This window comes from Homarus americanus, unplaced genomic scaffold, assembly GCF_018991925.1.
Source record: "Homarus americanus isolate GMGI-L3 unplaced genomic scaffold, GMGI_Hamer_2.0 scaffold51476, whole genome shotgun sequence".
NCBI classification, from domain to species: domain Eukaryota; kingdom Metazoa; phylum Arthropoda; class Malacostraca; order Decapoda; family Nephropidae; genus Homarus; species Homarus americanus.
The window spans coordinates 4835549-4855733 of record NW_024736148.1 but is presented as its reverse complement, the minus strand read 5'-3'; the positions used below and the strand labels follow the sequence as shown (position 1 = coordinate 4855733).

Sequence of the window (20185 nt, the reverse complement as noted above, 5' to 3'; positions counted from 1 at the left end):
CGTGTGATTAAATTACTCGAGGAAGGCCTAAAAACTAGTTTCCGGAAAGCACAATCAAGCCAATAAAGGCAGAATTTGTATCATTTGGAGGTCATAAATGGGAAAATCAGAGGTAGATGTAGAGTGGACAGTCTATATTGTTATTTTTCCCATTAGTTTATGTATTTGCATTTGGCGAATTTGAATTTGGCGCAATTTCTCCAGTCTGTATGACCCGCAAAAAACAAGATCTTACTGTACTTACAACAAAATATCTGTATCTTTTTATCTAATTTAAGCTGTGCAGTATTTGTTTTGCATACCTAAACATATCCTTACACACATAATAATACAGTCCATGTACTGCATTTGAATCAAATTTACCTTACTCATAAAAAAAAAAGTACTAACCGGCAGTATTCATTAAATGTAAGGACATAGCAACGATCTTCAATGCACGCTACACTAAGATGATCTCGATGTTTGGAGGCAAAGATCTCATCAGGAAGGTCGTCCGGACGTCTCCCTGAGTCAGTGTGTTCCGGACGATAATACCACAAAATAGACATCATCATGTCAGCTGGAAAAAAGAGAATGACCTGAGTCAGTATTTAATATATTAATTTTCCATCAACTCATTTTCCTGAATTTTCTATTGACCATTAAGAAAGACAACATTTAACAGGAAAAATATCGCTGAATCAAGATCATACACAGATTTTTAATCTGCTCTTATTCATTCACTTTAAATGCTGTTATAATTCTAAAACCACTTGCTACTAGGCTCTCCTATTATTCATGTGGATTTTAGTACTTCTTTCATGTCCATCCTTTCATTTCCTTCTTAGTTATCCTATTTCTGTCCTACCATCTAACTACGTAAGTACTATGCATTCTCTCGAAAAAATTTTCACTTCCTATTATCTGTATTCATAGTACCACAGCAATTCCAGATCAGCTGTCTGACATTTCTAACCTACATCTCCATCTAAATTCTATATTTCTTATTCTCTGCATCCTCTTTATCTCATGAGTGTCATTTCTGATCCCTGTGTATCCTTTTTACAAGACTTTTAACAACAATTCATGTTAAGGATACATTAAACACACTAAAACACTTCCAAACCTTCATATTATTTAATATTTTCATTTTGTCATATTTCCATTCGATTTCAACACCAGTTTAAGTCAATTTAGTATAGATTCAGTAAGTGTTTGTAAATACAGTTATTGCAATCCATCTCCATTGTCCATATCCACTTCATGTCCTGCAGGTGAGGAACTGATGATGCATTCCATGTTGACAGTTTGTGTCTCCTCTGATTCCCTGTACAGTACCCATGCTCTCTACATTAAAGAGTACCTGTACCCTGAGTACTGGACAACCTGAATAATGACACATCCGAATAACAACACGGATCTTGGAAAAAAATTACTGTGCAGCTACTCCCCTCCCCGACTTATGACCTACTCGACTTACGACCACCCGGACATACGACCACCTCAGTCGTACCAAAATTTTGTCAAATTACGTATTTTCGAGTCCCAATGTCAGTGATAATGCGCTGTGTATTGACAAAATTTTTGTTTGTAATTCACTTTAAAATGGCTGGCAAGCTTAAAAGTGAGAGTTTTGTGGTGCTGAGAAGAAAAAGAGACACCCATTTTAGATTTTCTATGTATTATTTAAACATTTTCGACTTACGACCTGGATTTGGGTCCCTAACCCCGTCGTAAGTCGGGGAGGAGCTGTATTTAAAAATGTGAAAAATATCTTGCGGATCATTCTTATTTTTGTGGAGCGATGTAGTGTAGACCGTGTGGGCCTCACCACATCAAAACAACACAGCCGTGCAGTACTCAGTTAGTGTGCGGTTATTACTCAGTGCAGATGTGCCTGTTCTCTTGTAACATATAAATAACAGAGCAGAAAGTGCCTTACCATGAAGGATAATCTTATAGTGTTAGTCATGGTTGACAATAAATGCTATGTTGCTGATATAAAGCAGAAATTTGGAACTGAATACTGCAAAGTGAGTGATATCGTAAGTGTGATCCGCTTCATCTCCATTGAAAGTGAAATTGTGTCCCTTACACACCCGCGTAATCTTCACTTCATAATACATGTTGCTAACTCGCCAGGCAGCTGTGGCCTTGAGATGGCTATGCATGTTGTTACCACTGATTCATGTAATGAAACTGTAAAAGTTGTTGTAAAATCATTTCAGTACACTAATGTGACTTAAAAATAAAGGAAATATGATAAAAAAGAAAAAAGAGAAGAGCACGACTATAAACAGTGTTCTCTGTGGGAGGTGAACTTACTTATGGATGATTCACATTGTTCCAAATGTGACGTCATGGCACACACGGCGTTGCAGCCATGTGCCTCTCAAATTAGCTGGCTGGCTGAACTTTTCACTCTCGGCATGACCCACAGGATGGTTCGAGGGCGGAATGAGCTATTTTTTGTATACTGTATACCCTGTAGTGTTAAATATGTGGTATTGTATTTGATGATGTGCTGTGTATTATTTTCATTGTTTATTATAGCATTTTAGGTGTATGTAAAATACAGAATAACAAGAGATTGGAACCTATTACCTTTTACTCATTGTTAAAGCTACCTATGACAACAAAGTTCCCAACAACGAAGTGAATTTCACGAACACATTAACTTCACTGCCAGAGGTATACTGCACACATCATTCACTTTATCACACGCTGCACACGGCCATCCATGCCTTATACATATGTACAGTATGGAGAGATTCAGGATTCGGGAACCTTAAAAAATCTTTGTGGCTCTGAATGTTTCTAGAACCTAGATCCTCACCTACAGTACATCTAATAACTTTAAATAAAAAACAACTTAACTTACTGAAAGTATATCATAAATACGATTACTTTATTTGTACTAGTTTTGAGCTTAAATAAGCCAATGTGTGTTGGTGTAATATGCTGGCTGTTTTGAATGGTTGTGTTTGCAAATATTGGATTCCGTCTGAGTAACGACGCTGCTTTGGGTTAATTAGTTGGGTACTTTGGTTTTTACTGCTGAATGAAATCGCCTTGTCATCCTAAGTTGTGCTTGGGCACTTGTCTTCTATTATATTTGCAGCTCCTCAGGCATAATTAAACGATAAAAATAAATGCAATTTTTCAATTACAGTCAGACATTTTCACCTCATAATGAAAAGAGATTATTCTTTACTTTCCATCAATTATTAAGTGAATAAAATTATATCATAGCCCAAATAATCATTACAGGTATCCCTCATTTAACACTCATGCCCTTAGTGATATTTCGGTTTAGTGATGTTCAACTCACTGGGAAAAACTCGGGAGGGGAGTTGGAAAAACTGGGGATTCTGTACTCCAAATGTGCATTACAATATTGTACTGTAATGTGGCTTAGAAATAAAGAATATATAATTTAAATTATAAAATAAGAATAATGATGAGCATGGGTATGTATGTGTGGGAAGTGAACATATGTACTGAATGGAGGGAGTGAGCTGTAACTGCAGCCAAATGCACTCTTCCTTCCCCCTATGTGACGTCACAGCATACACGTCTCTTGAGTAAGCTGAGCTGGGTTGTATGTATACTGTACCAGTAAATGTGAGGAATAACTATAAATAGTAATAAATAAAATAAAAACTAATGCATTACTATTTGGCAATTGCTTCATTACATACAGGACATGAGACAGCAAGCTGAGATCCCCAGGCCCCCCCCACCTTCCCTGCTCTGTGTGCTAACTCGTGCGCATGTAAAAATTTTTCCTTTCATTTATGTTTTTGACCTAATAATGATTTTTTTGCACATTCTGTATGAATGATTTGTGTGCTCATGTAACGGAGTAAAAACAATAAATAAATAAAAAAAAGAAAAAAGTATATATACCTAAAATTGAGTTGAAAAATACAATACTGTACAGTAACTTAGCAACATGTCATGTTTACATATTTGTTCACCTTACACACATACTGTACACACCCATGCTCTTCATTTTTCTTATTTTACATGACAGTATACATGTATTTTCTTTATTTTTAAGCCACATTAGAGTGTTGTAATGGTTATTCCACAACTTTTATAGTTTCATTAGATGTAACAAAGGTAACATGCCATCTCCACTGATGTCATCCCTTGTTTAGCGATAATTTCGCTTAATGTTAAGCTTTTCATGTCTGTATTCCCATCATTAAATGAGGGATACCTGTACTGGGAAACAATGAAACTGGCAGCACTCTACAAAAGACATATGCCAGCAACAGTATATGGACACTTCAGCATTTATCTTTTTCTTATCACTGATGTTTCACTCCACAGGAGAACTTCACTCTGAGTCAGAAGCTGCAAAAGAAGAGCCTCTAAGCCACCTCATCACTACACAATTCTTTCCCATTATTGTAATATCCTTACCCTATCCTGTCTCTCCACACTACAGTGTTCAACCTTTCTTACAAGGCTTAAAACTGATAAAAATAACTTACAAGTTTCGGGGTCTTCCCATAATGCAGCTATCTTGGCAACAAAGGGAAGGTCTGTTTTTCGTGGTCCAGATCTCAACAGAACACAGTCTCGGACGCGGACAACATCACCTTCCTTATGGCGCATCGCTGTATAACAAGTTCTGACAAGTTCAAGTTCATCATTCTGAAAGATAGAAATTTTTCATTGGCAATCAAAAAGCTTCAGCACAAAGATTACATTTCCTACAGGAATTTACATGACAGTATGGACAGTTTACCAACAGCTAATCCACTCAATGTAGATATTGTTAGCTGTTTTAGTCAATTCTAAAAATCCCAGCACAGTACAGTACTGACTTATTTAATTATGCACACACTCACCCAGAGAATACTGTATTTTGGCTAGCTTGGGCTGAGGCAGCTCTTGACAAATTATTGGTCACTGTACTGTCTCTGTACAGTACAGTGACACAATACAGTAGGTACAGTACGTACTTCCTTACTGCATGATGTTTGCTGTTCTGAAGGTAAATACAGGTTTATGTATATTTGATTCTATACAGTATTAACAAAAGTTACTTTAATCTTTACTTTTTGTGTGTGCACTTGTGAGTACAGTACTGTACAAGATATTACATACCATACCATAATTATATACTGTAGAGTACAGTAATATCTCCATTAGTTGAAATCCCTCTTAGCCTGAACTCTCCAATAGCCAGAATTGAAATATGCTAAGAGTTTTCTCAATTCTTGGTTTGGGAATGATCTTCCGAGGTTGAAAATCAGGCGCATTTTCTGAAAATTCCAAGAAAAATTCTGGAACTCTCTCCAATTTCTTTTCCGGGTTTGAGAGCAAATTCCGAGGATGAAAGAATGCGTAATTTCCCGAAAATTCGAAGAAACCTCCAGTCACGATCAGTTCACATTAGTCAGTTGTGGAGTATATACCTACAGTCTACCAAGCAAGCTTTTCCCCCCCATTTGTTTTTCTATTATTGCCCAGTGTTTGAGCCATTATATCTGATAACTGTGGACCAACCACCTAAGGGGTGCAACTTATTTTTTTATTGATTGGCAGGGGGGGGGTATATTTTTACTTGTGTACAAAGAAATGTATCCAGGTATTCCCTTTCTGTGTATGCCCATAGGACAATTATTTCTTTTACCTGTAGTATTGTATATGTGTGTGTGTGTAGACACACACACACACACATACAGTACACTCAAAACGCATACAGCAATGCCCCGCTTTATGCGGTTCTCGTTTACGCGTTTCCACATTTACGCGATACCCCGCCAGAACTGCAATTCCCACTTAACGCAGTGCATCTACTCATATACGCGGCGAGCGGCTGGCGGTCCTGCCACGCCGCCATTTTTGGATTCAAACCTCCCGCCATCCCACCATGTTGGGCATGCTGCGCGAGTAGGTTGCGTAGTGGATGCCTCTGTTGCGTTATCGCTGACGTCATGTGACGTATCGGACTGTGATTGGGCCACGCATCCTTACCTCCCTCCGCCGCTAGCTGTGATTGGTTTAATGTAATATGACGTGCCCTGCCGCGGGAGGGATGAAGCCGCTTGACCTAGCCGCGTCAGTTACACCCCTCCCGGCCACACCGTGTATACCGGTATCTATTGTTCCATAAGAATGGCTGTCACCGGACCACCACCACCACAGAAAAACCTTGCATTACTTGGACCCAGCCGCCCTAAGCCAAAGAAGATACGATGTGCCCTAAGCTACGATGTGAAGTACAAGATTATCCAAGAGTTGGAGAAAGGAACAAGACAAGTTGATTTGGCGCGCCAGCATGGCGTGAACGAATCTATGATCCGGACGATAAAGAACACATGAACATCACAAAGTCTGCAGGGGCTTCAATGATCAAGTATTGCCAGAACAAGGTGCTTCTCAAGACGGAGAATTTACTTGTGAGCTACTTGATTCGTCAGGCAAGACGGAACATGACGGTCGACATGCGGTCAGTTCAGGAGTACGCACGTGAACTGTACACAGCAGTGTCACGTAAGATGGGAATTGCAGAGCCCAAACCCTTCAATGCTTCCTCTGGGTGGCTGCACAGGTTTAAGAAGAGGAACAAGATCACCAACATTAACATTGGTGGTGAAGAAGCGAGTGCTGACCGTGTTGCGGCTAGGGATTTTCCTCCGTTCTTACGTGAGATTATGGAGGAAGGACAGTACACTGACGACCAGGTGTTCAACATGGACGAATCCGGTCTGTTTTGGAAAAAGCTACCTTCCAAGACCTTCGTTGTCCAGTCTGCCAGCAAGTGTCAGGGCCGGAAGTTGCAGAAGGAGCGCATCACCGTCCTCTTTACCACCAATGCCTCCGGTTCCTGTAAACTCAAGTTATCGGTGATCCACACAGCCCGCAAGCCACACGCCTACAAGAACATGGACATGACCAAGCTCAATGTCCACTGGCTGACAGCATGTAAGGCGTGGATGTTCTCTGCTCTGTCCCTCTCCTGGTTTGATGACTGTTTCGTTCCCGACGTGAAGAAATTCCATGAGGAACAGAATGTTCCAGTCAAGATTTTGTTGCTCCTTGACAAGGCACCAGGACACTCGCCCCTACTGTTGGATCGTCACCCCAACGTAAAAGTGGTCTTCCTATCTCCCATCACTACGTCATTATTCCAGCCCATGGACCGGGAGTTGATATGCAACGTTAAGGCTGCATTCTCTGCAAAGAAGTTTAAGCTCCTGAATGACTGTACCAACATCAAGGATGACTTGCGTAATCTGGGTGACACCGATAGCAAGGGCGACGAGGACGAGGAACAACAGTTGGCAGAGCAAGAAGTTCTCGTCAAACACTTTTGGAGGAAATTTAACGTCAAGAAAGCTGTGGACTTCTTGGTGGAGGCATGGGATCAGCTGTCTGTAGCAACGGTTCGTCACGCATGGAGACATGTGTTGCAAGGTATCCCAGGTGGGAGGCAGAGTCAACCTGTGACTGGTGAGGTTCAGACTGTTGCAGTAGCAGTGGACCTTGCCAGAGAAGCTGCGCAGAGTGTTTCAGCTGCAGGCTTCTCTGAGACCACCAATGACGACATTATGGAGGTGATAAGGGATCCTGATGTGACTGCCGACGAGATGTTAAAATACAATCACGTCAGTGAAGAGGCAGGTGGTGTGTCATCCCAAGAAGAACACAAGTTAACGCATGGTAGTGTAAGGAGTGCCATCGAGTGTGCAGAGAAACTGAAGCTCCTCCTTTCCGACGACCCTAACGATAACCGGTATGAAGTCTTCACTACCCAGCTGTTGCAGACTATGGAGCCGTATATCAGGGTGTATCACGACAACATCAACACTAGCCGTCAACAAAGCATTACCGAGTTCTTCGCCCACAACCCACCACAGCCAGCCCAAGCCAGTGATAGTGACAGAGAGAGAGACAGTGATGGTGACTTTGAGGGTTTTGTCAGGGAGGCCCTGACAAATGTGGATGACAGTGATGGTGACTCACCTGAGGGCCAGTAGTCTGCCCTCTGCCTCGGAACCAGCCGCCATTCCCGTACGCCGGCCCATCTCTTCTACTAACGTAAGTGTTAAACCTTACCTTGATTTTTCCTAACATAACCTAACCTTACGTAAGTGGTAAACCTTCATTTTTTTAAAACCTAACCTAACCTTACGAAAGTGTTAAACCTTGATTTTTTTCTAACCTAACCTGACATAAGTGTTAAACCTTGATTTTTCTTTTACGTGGTACAGTATATTATTCTCTTATTGATATTTCTCTTCTATATTATGTGTGTGCATACCATCATAAAGTTAAGATGTTATTTTTACTAAAACGTACGTATTGTGTCGGGAAAAAGTGGAGTTTGGGGGTCGGCCCAGTCTCTATTTCAATTAATCCCATATGTTCTGTTGTTCCATTTCCGCGTTTCCCATTTTATGTGGGCCTCCGCGGGTTCAATTGACCACGTAAAGCGGGGTATACAAATAAAAAAAAATTGGAAAATCCTCTCACAAATAATCAGAAACAATTTTATTAAAAATGTGAGTCTACCTTCAGGTCCGTTCTCTATTACAGTGTGTGTGTGTCTACACACACACACACACACACACACACACACACATATTTACGATACTACAGGTAAAGGAAATTACTCTCTCTAGAACGAATGGCTCCCTGTCCCAGTCGCAAAAATGCTGGCAACTTTAAAACTACCCAGATATTCTTCTGTACATCCAGGGTGTCATCCACGAATAACCGAGAACCGTGAAGTAAAAATCATATTGTAGCTATACATATCATTATTACATTATTACAAGGACTGTGTTTGAAACCCATTTGACAAAAAACAAAGGCATAGTATTGAATTATAATACAGTATAGATTATTTGCAATAGTTTTTTAAAAAAGTACAGTAAAAACACTTGGGAACCTGAATAAGAGAACGTGTCTTGGGAAGAGCACTATGAATAATGTTATGCTGATATGAATACAGTGGTCCCTCAGTTAACGAGCACAATTCGTCCCAGAAGGTTGCTCGTTAACCGAAACCAATGTTTCAATGGGATTTTGGGTAATTGGTTCCAGCTCACTGAAAATTACATACAAACGAAAAATAAATGCAGTAAAGTACACTTACTTTGAAGTGTGCATGTAGAAGGCTCCTGGTTGTTGATGATGATGATGGGAATTAGAATGGGGGTGGAGGAGACGGGAGAAGAGAAGGCATTGGGGTGGAAGAGAAGTCACCCCATGCCGCCATTTCACCCTTAAAATTTTAGTTCACTTGGTGTAATTCAAGATTATTTTCTTTAAATCAACACTGCACTGCGCTATATATTATCAATATGTAAAATATATTTCAAAATGACCAATAACTTGACTGGAAACAGAAAAAAAGCATTTATGTTGAAGAGTCTCAAACAAGATGTTCCTTCCTCTGAACCTGTAAACAAACTGATGCCAAGCTTGGTGTGTTGAGTGCTGTTTGGCGAGCATAAAACTAATTTCCTGTACTTCAATTATGTTCAATAATTGTTAAAATGACTAAAAAATTTAATATAAAACTTTTAAAATGATTGAATAGTACAACCTTCTTGATATTTACTAAAATGGTTGGGAATTTAAGTCCTAGAACTGATTACTGTATTGGCGGACTAATACTATAGCTAGTTAGCAGGCGAAAACATGTTGAGGGGCGCTTGTAAGGAATTCGTTAATCGAGGGATTGCTCGTTAACCAAAGTGAAGAATCTTAGGGAAGGTAATTCGTTAACCGAGGCGCTCGTTAACCGAAGGATCACTGTAATGTTAATGTGTGATTCATACAACCATGAGGATATCCAAGATGTACATCTTTAGAAACTCATTAAGGTAACACATTTTGTTTCTAATTGAATGGATATTAAGCAAACCTACTCTTCATAGGTTCAGGAGGGGGGGAGGGGGGGCTACACGATTTTTGAAAAACTAAAGTCAGTGTTTCCAATTACTTTTTACGTTGTGGAGTCTTCACAGGGCAATCTTTACTTGATGCAAAGTGACTGACTGGCTGACTTGGGTGGTACTGCAAGAGTGGAACAATTTGCACAGCAGGGCGAGGTCTCCAGTAAAAACTGGAGAACAAGTTGGGAATGGGAAGGGACTGGTGGCTTTGTATACACTTATATGAGTATTTGCTTCATTTAATTTACTGTATATTATTTTACTATAATAAACTTACATATATTCATCACTTGTTTTCATGTACTGTATAATATTTACAAACCTTACACTTCTTACCGGGCTCTCCACTGTAAAACATCAGGAGACAAAGTTCTTCTCCACATATATATATATGAAACAATACTGACGGTGTTCTACCCTCTATTAGTCTCCTAAATGCAATGCTTAAGTGCCAATTAGTGAACTATCATATTTATATTGTATATCGGCCCTACAATTGGAGGGAGATTAGAATTAAGACTGATGATATACATTATACAGGATTAACCCTCTGCCCATTCATCTTATGGGATGATCCATTAACAAAGCTGGACAAAAAAACAGAAACTTGGAATTACAAAGATGGCAATGGAGTCAGACAGAGAACTGTGTGATATAAACGAAGAGTGTTAGTTCCCATTGTCTGTGACCGGGCAAAGGAAAGAATGATTTGCCAGAGGAAACCACCATGCAAGGGCCGATCCAGAAAAAAAAAAAAAATATATATATATATATATATATATATATATATATATATATATATATATATATATATATATATATATATATATATATATATATATATATATATATATATATATATACAGTGGTCCCTCGGTTAACGAAAGGTTCGATTAACGAAATTTCGGTTAATGAATTAGCTCCCATAAGGATCTTCAATTCGGCTAACGATCAAAACTTCGATTAACAAAATCCTTACGACAAACACGTTTTGTTGTGAGCATCAGCTGATCACCTAGTCCGTCAATACAGTAATCGGTTCTATGTTTACATTTGTTTCCAGTGGAGTAAATATCAAGAAGTTGTGCTCTTTAATATTTTTGCATTTTTTATATTAAAATTATTATTTATTTTAAAATTCAGTTAACATAATGATAATATATGCAGTACTGGGAACTTGTCATTTTGTGCTCCCATCAGCCGCTTGACTCACCCGCCAAAGTGTCAGTTTAACTTTGTTTACAGTGAAGGAAACATCATGTTTGTTGCTCTCTTGAATACAGAGTACTTTTACGTTTTTACTTTAAAATTATTGGTCATTCTGAAATTTAGCTAACATATTGATAATATATAGTGCAGTGTTGATTTAAATAAAATAATCTGTAATTACAGCTAGTGAACTTAAAATTTTATTGGTGAAATTACTGCATCAAGCATGGGTCCAAAGGAAGGCAATTTCTCCTCCATCCCCACTTCCTTCTCTTCTCCCTTCTACTCCTCCACCCCCCCACTTCTAATTCCCATCATCATCATCAACCAGCAACATTCTACATACTGTACACACCTCAAAGTAAGTGTACTTTACTGCATTTTGTTTATACTTTGTATGTACTTTTCTGTGAGCTAGAACCAATTACCCAATATCCCACTGAAATAATGGATTCGGTCAACGAACAACTCTGTGGAACGAATTGTGTTCGTTAGCCGAGGGACCACTGTACGTATATACAGTATAAAAAAAAGGGGGGGGGGAGGAGAGGGGGGTTCAAATAAGTTGTGGGTGGGAGAATAGAAAGTGAGCCTTTTTTTTGGGGGCCCCTCCCCCCCCCAAAAAAAATTAAATCTGACCAATATCATGGACATTTTGAGGCCATTTGCACTTGATATTAGGAGATATTCTTTGGTCAATAGTTATTACTTTTTACTAAACAAAAATGCTTGAGTAACAATACTGCATTAAAGAACAAAAATTGGAATGGAATTTTCTGATGAATAGAGGGGGTCTGGACCCCCAATTCTTTTTTTTTCTTTTTTAGAAAGGAGTTCAGCCATGAGCTTTGTTATTAATAAAGCACGGAGTGGACTTGAGAGTAGACTCAACATTTTTAATACATTTGTTTATGATTATTTGTGAGAGGATTTTCCCATTATTATTTAATTGCATGTATGTGTCTACACACACACACTCACACAAATATACAAAATAGGTAAAAAAAAATATTGTCCTAAGGGCAAACACATAAAGGTAATATACATTTCTTTGTACACAAGTAAAAAAGGACGCCCCTCCCCCCGTCAGCATATGTTATTCGCGGCCACTTTGAGAACCTAACCCCGCGAATTTGAAGGGCATGCAGTATAAGACAATTCCCAATGTCCCTGTTGTTAAATTGGACAATTGTCATGGTTTAAACCCTTGCCATCACTCTTGGGTATGTGCTAAGCTGAAAGCAAGAATAATACACAAATTTCCTCAGGCACCAAACTTGCAGACAAATAATAGTGAATCTTAATCTTTACACATAATTTTTAACATTTTACAGTACATACAGATATTAATTCATTATGCATAATAAGGTCAGTTACATTATGAACTTTTTTTTTAACATAATGATGCCAATGATACACTCCTGTTGCTATACTTCATCTTCACTATTACTCATCCTTAAAAATTTTGATCTTTTTTCATGTAAGGTAACAATGATCTTTCTACTCATCGGTATCATCTTCTCCCGAGATGTTATACCCACCAGTCACTACCTCTCTGTAAGCTAAGGACTGTTTCCCAAAATAGTTATTCCCTTTGTCAGTGACGAGCCATTTCCTAATATGGCTTCTCTCTCTCATCAGTGAAGGCCTGCCTTCCAGTCCGGCTACTCCTTTTTAATAAGCACAGGTTCATTTCCGAATGCAGCCATCTCTCCGCAGTGCTCCAATATGTTTCCCACTACCGTATGACCATTCCCTTCATATAACCAAAAGTCAGTTTCTCAATGTGGCCAGTCGCCATATTGAAAAACCAACATTAAAAAAATTTGTAGCTACATGGTGATCAGTGCATAACTACAGAATATCAAAATACATGCCATAACAGCAACAAAATAATGTACAGTACTGTCAAACACTCTAAATTAAGAACGTAAAGCATGAATACTTACTCTTAGCCAGATCTTCCCCTCGAAAGGTTCACCTTCCCAGGACCAGTTGTGCACCCATCTTGGCTTCTTGGCAGACTTGCACTTGCCCTGGGCTGTAGCGCTCCTGCGACGAGAACCAGCATTTATTGGCAGTGGGGGGAATGTAGGGAAGGGAGAGGCACTATTGGATTTTTGGGATTCCTCTTTGCTTTTGGATTTTTTTCGTCCACCACTCACCACTTCTGAATCAACACTGGATGTATCACTTTCATTATTTTTTTCCTTTAAGTATGCTAAAAGGCTTTTTTTCCTATTCAGTTTCCCATTTGGGGGTGAACGACGGGAAGTACTCTTAGATGATTTGGTAATCTTCTGAGATTTCAAGGTTTGGCTCTTTGTTCCTGCAAGAGTTTTAGAAGCACCTTCAGTTACACCTGTCTTTGTACTTAAAGCCTTATTACTGCTTGTCCCCAAGCTCTCACTATTCCTTCTTTTTACATTATTAGTTGAGGTATTCAATTTCTTATCAAGAGCCTCTTTAGATTTTGATTTGGATGCAACTACACTATTTTTGGGCACTCTTTGGTCACTCAACAGTCCCAAAGGGGACTTTTTTACATCTCGCAAGCCTTTTGTTAATTTCAAACTATCTGTAAACCCCACAGCTTTTGTGGGTGAGGACATGTCACACTTTTTAGATAAAGAACCGCTTTTAAGAGGTATGTCACCTTGGCCATTTATTATTTTTGCTTTAAAGAGAGGACTATCTTTGGGAGACACTTTGAAAGAAGAAATCTTGGTTACTCCTTTTGGAGTCACTTCTGTCTTAATTTCTGACAAAACTTCTTCTGTCTTGATGCTCATCATTTTCATTGGATCACTAGGTTTGATATCATGTTTGCAGTCTAACTGCTTGGAAGGTGAGAGAGATAATTTGGAAGATTTTAAATATTCCTTTTTCTTATCTTCTGTCTGAGATCTCAAGTTTTTTCCTTGTGAGCATAAATCATTAGTCCTATTTCTATGTAACTCACTCTCACAAGGAACATCAGTATTTTTTTCTGAGGGCACTCCTTGGATGCAGGACGTGACAGCTGTAGATTTATGATCAGGATCTGGATTAGGGTTTGGGAATGACGTTTCCAGCACGATACTATCACTACTGGTATCTCTTGTTTTTGGAGGACGACCTCTCTTACGAACCAGTGGCGCTGAACTAATAATGTCTGTTTTAACATCTATTAAATCGGATCTCAAATCATTTTTCTGAGTGTCACCTATGGATATCATATTAGATGATACCTCAAAAGAACCTGAATTACTTTGGCTAATAGGAACATTTTCTGGAATGTTTGGTTTTGTATCTTTACTTTTGTCTTCAGACTTTACCAACATTCTGTGTGCATTAGAACTGGATGAAGACTTTGCTTTGGCTAAATGGGCAGTGGCTGTCGGTGTGGGCAATGTCTGACAAAGTAGGTGCCGGGGGCCAGGTCTCTGATAACCCACTTGTGGAGTGCCTCCACTGGGTACAAAATTCTTAGCTGTATCACTATCTTTAGTTTGTGCTACTTTACATTGTACACTCATAATTAACTTGTCTCTCACAGAGATTGATCCTTGTTGACTGTTAGTACCAGCCATGGTGGACTTACATATAGTAGGTGCTGTACTTGTGGTTTGAGTTGCAACTGTCGGCTTGCTAGGATTCAGAACCACTCCTTCTGATAATCCAGTGAGGGTATGGCTTCTGGTAGAGGGTGCCACAACTGAAGGTGTCAGAGTCATCCTTGAAGAAGAAACCAAATCAGAGGCACTTCCTGTAAAACTCCCACTAACTTCTGGCACGTTGGTTATACAACTATTAGTAACCGAGGTCGTGGTCTGAGCATCACAAACAGCATTTGAGGCACATGGAAATGGTGTGGTTTCTGAAGAAGTTCCTGACTGTGTTGGACTCCAACTTTTATTTGGTCTAGAGTCCATATTTATAATAAGATCTGGACCAACTTGGGCAGATGTGGCAGTGTTGACAGATCGAAGAGATTCTATTTCTAGGTCTGAAACAGAAGATCTGGCTTTTCTGTTCTTAGCAGAAGGAAGTTCCTTAATTACAACTCCGCCCTCATCCATGGGAGGCACTGAACATGTATTTCGTAATCCTTCTTTGAACGAAGTTCCAAGAGCAGACACACTCTGGGTTGGTTCAAGCACTGCTCTTGCTGTTGTAGTCTGTGAATCCATGTCAACAGTGTCTATGACATCCTTAAAATTTTGCTGTGGTGAAGTAGTAATGGAAATATTTTTCTTAGCATCAACAGAACTATGCTCAGAACCCTGGCTAGCAACCATTGTATATGTATTTCTTGTAATTTTGAATGAAGTTCCATTTGATAAATTTACATCATGTTGGAGTTTTTCAGGATTAATATCTACAGCAGCCTTTATTATTGGATCTGCAACCTTCTGAACCTCTGCAGAAGTGGCTGTTGTGATCTGTGAAACATTGGTCACAGAAGGAGAAATACCAGAAATGCTAACTGTTGTGACCTGTGTTGGCCTCACTGATAGTCGAGGCACTCCAGATACAATGGCTGTATTTGCTTGAGTGGAAACCATGGGGACTTTAGGCACACCTGTCACAACAGCTGTAGTAACTTGTGACAAAACCTTGTGAGGTTCTAAGACCCTTGTGTCAACAGCTACAGTACCTTGTGTCAAATCTGTGTGAGCTTTCTGAACACCAGTGACCACAGCAGTGGCAGCTTGCGTGGAAACCAAATGAGGTTTAGGCATGGCAGAAATGCTAGTTTGTGAAGAATCCTTGTGGAGTTTAGGCCCACTAGAAATTCCAGCAGTAACATGTGTGAAAGTTGTATGAAATTTACTAACAGGGCTATTCACCTCTGCTACATCCAGTGAAGACTGTGGTACCCCAGATACTCTGATGTCAGTGGGTTGAGTTTGGCTCACCAGCTGACTCACACTGGATACGATGGTGCCATGGATCTCTGATGGAACTGAAGTGTCCTGTGTAGGAGCCATAACAGGTTGAGGTATACCAGGGACGATTGCTGTAGTGATCTGCGTAGGTGGCACAACCTGTTGTGGGATGGCAGTGACCACAGCTGTTGTGACCTGTGTAGGTACAACAGCAGGTTGGGGTTTGGCAGAGACCATACTTGTAGTTACCTGTGTAGGTGCTACAACAGGTTGAGGTACAGCAGTGACCTGTGTAGGTGCTACAACAGGATGGAGGACAGAAGTGACCACAGTTGTAGTGACCTGTGTAGGTACCACAACAGGTTTGGGTATGGCAGTAACCACAGCTGTAGTAACCTGTGTAGGTACTACAACACACTGAGGTACACTTGTGACCACAACTGCAGTGACCTGTGTTGGTGCCACAACAGACTGAGGTATACCAGTGACTACAGCATAAGTACCTTGATGACCCAAGCTTGATTGGGGTACTCGAGGTGTGACTGTTGTAGTGACCTGAGATGGAATAGCAACAGGCTGAGATAACTCACAAGAAATATTTGTTATATTCTGTGAAGGAGTTACATCTGGTTGTGGTGCACCCGTAACAACAGCTGTAGTAGGCCTTGTGGGATTTTTGACAGACTGAGGAACTCCAGTAACTACAGCTGTGTTAATTCCTGAAGGGATGACAGGTGAATGAGGAATGCCAGTGACAACAGCTGTAGAAACTTGTGCAGAAGCTAAGGCATTCTGCGGTGCCTCAGAAACAAGAGCTGTGGCAGGCTTTGAGGGAGATGTGGTTGGTTGAGGCACCTCAGAGGTAACAGCTGATGTTACATGAACAGGAGTCATGGCATGTTGAGGAATCCTAGAAACAAAGGTTGTAGCTTGCTGTGGTGTAGTTATAGTATGTTCTGGAACCCCAGAAACAGTTGTGCTTGCTTGTGTTGGAGCTCTGCCTGACTGTACCACAGACTGAGAACCAACAGGAGCCCCAGGATTGATGGGCACAGTAACGGTGATAGGTGCCATGGCCACCATGGTCGTGGTGGTGGTAGGATGAGGCTGAGAGAGAGGCACATCGGGAGGCACTGGGGCAGGCACTGGTGGGGGAACATTGGGAGGAGGGGCAGTAACTGCCTGGGGATCCTGGGATGGCATTAGAGTTACTGTTTGTTGTGGTACAACAGTTCCAAACACCTGGATGGTTGGTTGGGTACCAGTGGTCATCACAGTAGTGAGAGGACCAGTATGGTACACTGATGTTGCACCACAGCCTTGTTGGGCTCCACTATGAGGAGGATGAGGCGGTGGTTGTTGTGTGGGGTGATACTGATATTGGTAGCCTGGACCCCCACCTTGGCCCATGCTACTGCACTGGTTTGCGCTGTTTGTTGCAGCTTCTGGCCCTCTACCATTTCCAGTAGGGGGCCAAGTATGCACGTTTTTTGGATCCACTGGACAGCAAATTGTACTCTGTGATGAGGGTCCTGTAGGGAAAAAAAAAAAATGCTAGTAAAGGTTTTAATCACACTTTCCCCCAGAATTTACAAACAAAAAGTATATAAATCAATAAATTATTTACTAAGAAATATATATCTATGCTATGAAATTGTTTGAACCATGCTTCAGGAATACATAAAATATTACAAGCTAAAACTATGTTATTGCACAATACGAAACGATAAAACAAAAAGATTAAGCATAAGTAAGTGTACCTAAGCACAAGCCAATAAGCACAAGACAATCACAAAATGTCCATGGGCATGCATCTATAACAATCAAACAAACAAACAGGGCAAACAAAACACACCTATGAAGTTTATTTTAACAATCGTACCCGGGGGAGGATACGTGAAGACCGGTGTATATTCCGTGTAGTGATATGTGGCATACGCAGGAGGGTGAGGGCCATTGGACGTGGGTGGCGGTGGGGGAGGCAGAGCTAATGCCTGGGGGGGTCCCTGGGGAGGAGGGTTGGGCACACATAGGGTATAGGAAGTGTAGCTCTCTTGAGAGTAGTGAACACCTCCAGGTTGTGGGGGAGGATAGGAATACTCAGCACCTGGGGCAGCATACTGACCCCCAGAGTAAGTTGGAGGATAAAAGTGGTATGTTGCTCCCCTTGGATAATACTTGTCATAGGGCGCTACGTGCGGTGGTGGGGCTGGGGGAGCCGGGTGATAGCTGTAGGTAGGGTACTGGTAGGGTGGAGTATAGGGCTCAGAACCAGACTGATTGGGAGGAGCTTTAATTGGGAGTGGAGGAGAAGTAAGCCTAGGAGGAGAGGAATAAGGGGGAGCTGCTGCCACTGGTGATCCCTTGGGAGCCTTGTAGGGGCTGGTGCCGTCTGAGGTGGTGGCTGTGTAATTTGCTTTAACCGGCATGGGCCCACTCACTGGCTGGTAGCCTGCAATGAAATGCAAGGCTGTCACCCAAAACATACACACACGAAATCAATCTAAAAACAACATATACCCAGTGTGGAACACAAACTTTATAAAAGCTAGTGATTTCTCACACACGCTGGGGTCTTATTTTTCTTTTTAGATTGGTGATGGCTAGTGGTTCAATGTCCATCAGCTATTATTGTAAATGGATAAGAAATAGATATATAGAATATACTGTACATATATAATGTGTGGATATATATCAAAACACACAATATATAGGCATGAGACCAAGTTGCCTGTTTGGGGGTTGACGCACCCTTAATCTTAGTATGGGGGTATGGGCCTAGTAACCCCCACCTTCTTATACTGTACCGGGTATTCACTTACAACAAAGAAACAAACGATTCACAATGAAGTGTTTAAATGTGTGTGTAGATGTAGGTAATCAGACTGATGAGAGGACAGAAAATTAAAATACTTTGAGTGAAATTAACCTGGATATCGTTGTTGTGTGCAAAAAAATTGAAGGGCAATGAATAAAGTGAAGTCAAGAGTGTCTGACCAAGTTAAAGGTGAATGAAGGTGTGGTGGTGCTGTAGTGTTGTGTGAGAGAACATCTGAACATTATGGATAACAATAACAGGGGGTTAGTTACAGTGTGTACATGTGCACCAGGGAATAAGAAGGGTAAGAAGGAACACAGAGGAGCTCTGGGAAGATCTGAATAACTGTATTAGAAAATATTAGTATACAGGAGGTCCCCGACTTACGAACGTCTGCCGATACGAACGGGGTTAAACTTGAAATTTACAGTACAGAATTTTATTTACCTGATGACATATTTTTTTACTTTCATTTACTGAATTTTGTCATACTATTTCTTCCTTTGTCTTAAATTAAGTGCTTTTAGATGTATATAAGGACTTAGGCTGTGATATAGTAGGATTTTAAACATTGTTTTGTAAGTATGGTATGCATATAGCATATGTTCCGACTTACGTACAAATCTGACTTACAAACTTCCTCAGGAACGGAATCTGTTCGTAGCCCGGGGACCCCCTGTAATAAATGAGTGGTAACGATAGGGGACTGAAGCTATGGAGTGACAGAAATAAATAGAAATGGTGAAAGACTGATAAAAATATAAGCTGATAAGAGTTTGATAGAGCAGAACATGTGGTTTAAATAGAGAAATTCTTAAGTAAAGTGTACATGGAAGCAGGATAATAGAGAAGATAAGAAGATTGTTGAACTATGTGTTGGTGGATAGAAGGCAGAAAATTGACTGATGAGAAAGCATTAAGAGGGGTGACAGAAAAGAGGGTCTGAACATTACTGGGTAGAAGTTCAGAGTGAAAGAGTGCCAAAGAAGCGAGTAGAAAGATTAAAAAATTTGAGGAGCTGTGGATAGAGAGAGAATGTTGATGTAAGATTTAAGAAACGTTAAGAGATGAAGGTGGAGGTGAAGAAATATAGTTTAAAGAACAATATACAGTAAACTATTTAAAACAGTAGCCTTAGAAAGTGCAGCTGAGGTGTAGGGGTACAAAACAATTAAGAAAGAAAAAGACGTAAAAATTGTACGATGAAAAGTTGGCAGCAACCATGAGGGAGAAAAGAAGGGTCTAGAAGTGTCATGTGTAGGAAAAGAATATATATATATATATATATATATATATATATATATATATATATATATATATATATATATATATATATATATATATATATACAAACGGTTCGATTAACGAAATTTCGGTTAACG

General features: G+C 40.2%; 1 protein-coding gene across 1 annotated transcript in view; it reads right to left on the bottom strand.

The window, feature by feature from the left end:
• Positions 1–20185, bottom strand: part of LOC121871987 (mucin-17-like) — a 57434-nt gene that overhangs the window by 6011 nt on the left and 31238 nt on the right. The window contains exons 5-8 of the mRNA XM_042374607.1: positions 17841–18437; positions 13064–17517; positions 4482–4644; positions 391–559 (exon numbers count right to left, since the gene is read on the bottom strand). Of these exons, the coding sequence (XP_042230541.1) occupies positions 391–559; positions 4482–4644; positions 13064–17517; positions 17841–18437 (5383 nt within the window). The remainder of the gene's footprint in view (positions 1–390; positions 560–4481; positions 4645–13063; positions 17518–17840; positions 18438–20185) is intronic.